Below are 2,365 nucleotides of genomic sequence, written 5' to 3' on the forward strand. Positions count from 1 at the left end.
ATTTTCCTGGCATCCCAACATGTCCTGAAAATATACCAAATCGGTTCACAACCACGCATACTTCTCACATACCAGAACTTTGAAGTCGATTGGAATCGTTTACTTTACAATATATAAAGAAAGCACTAGTGAAGATAACGTAGCAGAATTTATAGTGCAGCATTTATAGTGTGGCATCGGCCTTCTAAGAAATCGGATTTTAAGTTTTCAAGGCCTCATATATCTATCAAGAGGACCTCAGTGCTTCTAATAATAACCGAAAATATAGGTAAGTCTCTCAGATATTTTGAAGATATTCAGAGAGAATATTTTTCTTCTAATAATATGTCTCCATACCAAAAATGATTAAAATCGGGTCATAACTTCCCATAGCTCCCATATACCTAGTATTAACTTTATACCATATATATAAAACAATTAAATAAATAAATTGCGAGAGTGTAAAATGTTCGGTATGACTGAACCCAAAAGAAATAAAATAAACCCAATATAGCCATTCAAATCGATATTTATTCTCCAATCATTTCAGTATCTTGTGATTTAAGATAAATGGTCAAAAAATTCGCCAAATTTGTCAAGTTTCTTCTCTTCATCAGTTTCGGCCTTGAAGTCATCGTACCACTTAAGTAACTTGGCTTGCTTCACCTTCTCTGCCGGGGACAAAACCTTAACATATTCACCAAATGCCTTGTCGAAGTCCTTTGCCAACTGTATAACTTTCTCTTCGAAATCGCTCTCAAACCTGGCGTAGCCATTATTTTCGAGCGCCGTTTGCAAAGTGTGTTTCAGTTTCGAATCGGCAGGCATGTTCTCATAGTCATCCATCATTGTGGCAAAGTTAACCATGTACATGAGTAATTTCAAAACGCCCTCTTCATCTGCCGTCAGGGTGAATTCAGAGGATTCCTTGGCCACTTCAGACATGCGTGTGATATTCGCTTGCAAGAGTTCATCTTTAACTGGGATTTCCTTCAACTCTTTCACGGTGTTTTTAACGACTACGCTACCCCTTTCGAGTATCCATGTGGCTAGTTTAGCGATTTCGGCTAAAGTGTAAACAATCAGTTGAGCTTCAGGAGTGTCCTCTTCGGATGAGGAATCTACAGAGTGGTGAACGCTGTTGTGTGATTGTGCGATTTCAACAGCGACGGACTCACGTTTCATGTGAGGCAAGGCGTGGGCGAACTATTGGAACCAAGATAGAAATATTTTTTGGTAAATACTTGTATCACATATATATTCTCTATATTGAAATATAAGTAACTTACTTGCACAAACAGCAAAGCGCCGACGACGAACAGCAAAGAGTATTTCATTTTTAGCGAAAAATGTTGTATTCGGACTCACTGACTGGTGGCAGTTCCAAACTTAACTAAATCATATTAAATGCCTATGGCTATTTATACAGTTTCTGTTACAAGTGTCATATTGCCTTAGATGTGGTCCAGTAGTGCAAAAGAAATTCATTAATCAGAAAAGCTCAAAAGCTTTTTCAAAATAAAAATAAAGGTATTTGGCTGAATTAGATTATTCTACATATAATTGGACTAAATTCAATTTGAAGCGATACAGTGTTGAATTTACGATGCACATTATGTACTGATAAGCGACAGTAATTGCTTAACCTTTGGCAGGTGCAATCAGTGGCTTGGAGGCTGAGTAAAAGTTAATGAGTAAACTGTAGATGTCTTGCTCACATACATACATATATTTTATAAGCCAAGTATAAGTTTGAAACTAAAATTGCTAAATTGGAGATAATAGAATAGTACAGACCTTTGATTAGTTTTGGGTTTTGTGAACAGTTTCCATATATGTATACGGTCAATGTGTGAACAAAATACAATTTTATGGAATAATTACTGTAAATTGACTTTTCTCTAACTGCACATTAGTCGATAGCAGCTACTCGTATACGTAAGCTTCCGCTACAGTTCAGCAGATGCTTTGCAAATAAGATTGAGTTCCTATTTATTTAGAATTAAAACTTCCGAATAGTTCATCACTTCATACATCTCCTTCGAAGTTATTTATTTTATTTCAGTTTTTTTTCGAATTCAATTGAACTTATTGCATTTTTGCATTTGCATTTAACTCATCCGCATTCATTTGTGGTGGTGTGCTCTTAGTGTTGCATGACTATAATTACTTTCCAATTTGCCGCATTCTTGTTGCACACTAATGAAGTCACATTTACCAAGCCAACGAGCACTAACTTAGTCAATGTTTGTGTTGAGCTCATTTTCTCATTTCACAAATTTATTTGCATTTGCCAGCTGAACGTATTTACTCTACAGTTCAGCCACTGGCACTTCCGTTCATTAATTTGCGCACACACACACACACACACACACACACAATATAG

The 2,365-nt window shown here is 36.2% G+C and overlaps 1 protein-coding gene across 1 annotated transcript; it reads right to left on the minus strand.

The window, feature by feature from the left end:
* Positions 1–490: 490 nt before the first annotated feature.
* Positions 491–1,429, minus strand: LOC105218117 (uncharacterized). The gene is made up of 2 exons (XM_011193496.3): positions 1,269–1,429; positions 491–1,185 (listed from the first exon to the last, which is right to left on the minus strand). The coding sequence occupies exons 1-2, from the start codon at positions 1,314–1,316 to the stop codon at positions 541–543; spliced, it is 693 nt and encodes a 230-aa protein (XP_011191798.2). The 5' UTR covers positions 1,317–1,429; the 3' UTR covers positions 491–540.
* Between the last annotated feature and the right edge of the window lie 936 nt (positions 1,430–2,365).

Source organism: Zeugodacus cucurbitae, chromosome 2, assembly GCF_028554725.1.
Source record: "Zeugodacus cucurbitae isolate PBARC_wt_2022May chromosome 2, idZeuCucr1.2, whole genome shotgun sequence".
Classification (NCBI taxonomy): Eukaryota; Metazoa; Arthropoda; class Insecta; order Diptera; family Tephritidae; genus Zeugodacus; species Zeugodacus cucurbitae.

Bases quoted from the DNA above. Each gene is read 5' to 3' on its own strand.
- LOC105218117 (XM_011193496.3), bottom strand. From the start codon at position 1,316: ATGAAATACTCTTTGCTGTTCGTCGTCGGCGCTTTGCTGTTTGTGCAA. The intron at 1,186-1,268 runs GTAAGTTACTTA...TGGTTCCAATAG, and splicing joins GCGCTTTGCTGTTTGTGCAA to TTCGCCCACGCCTTGCCTCA.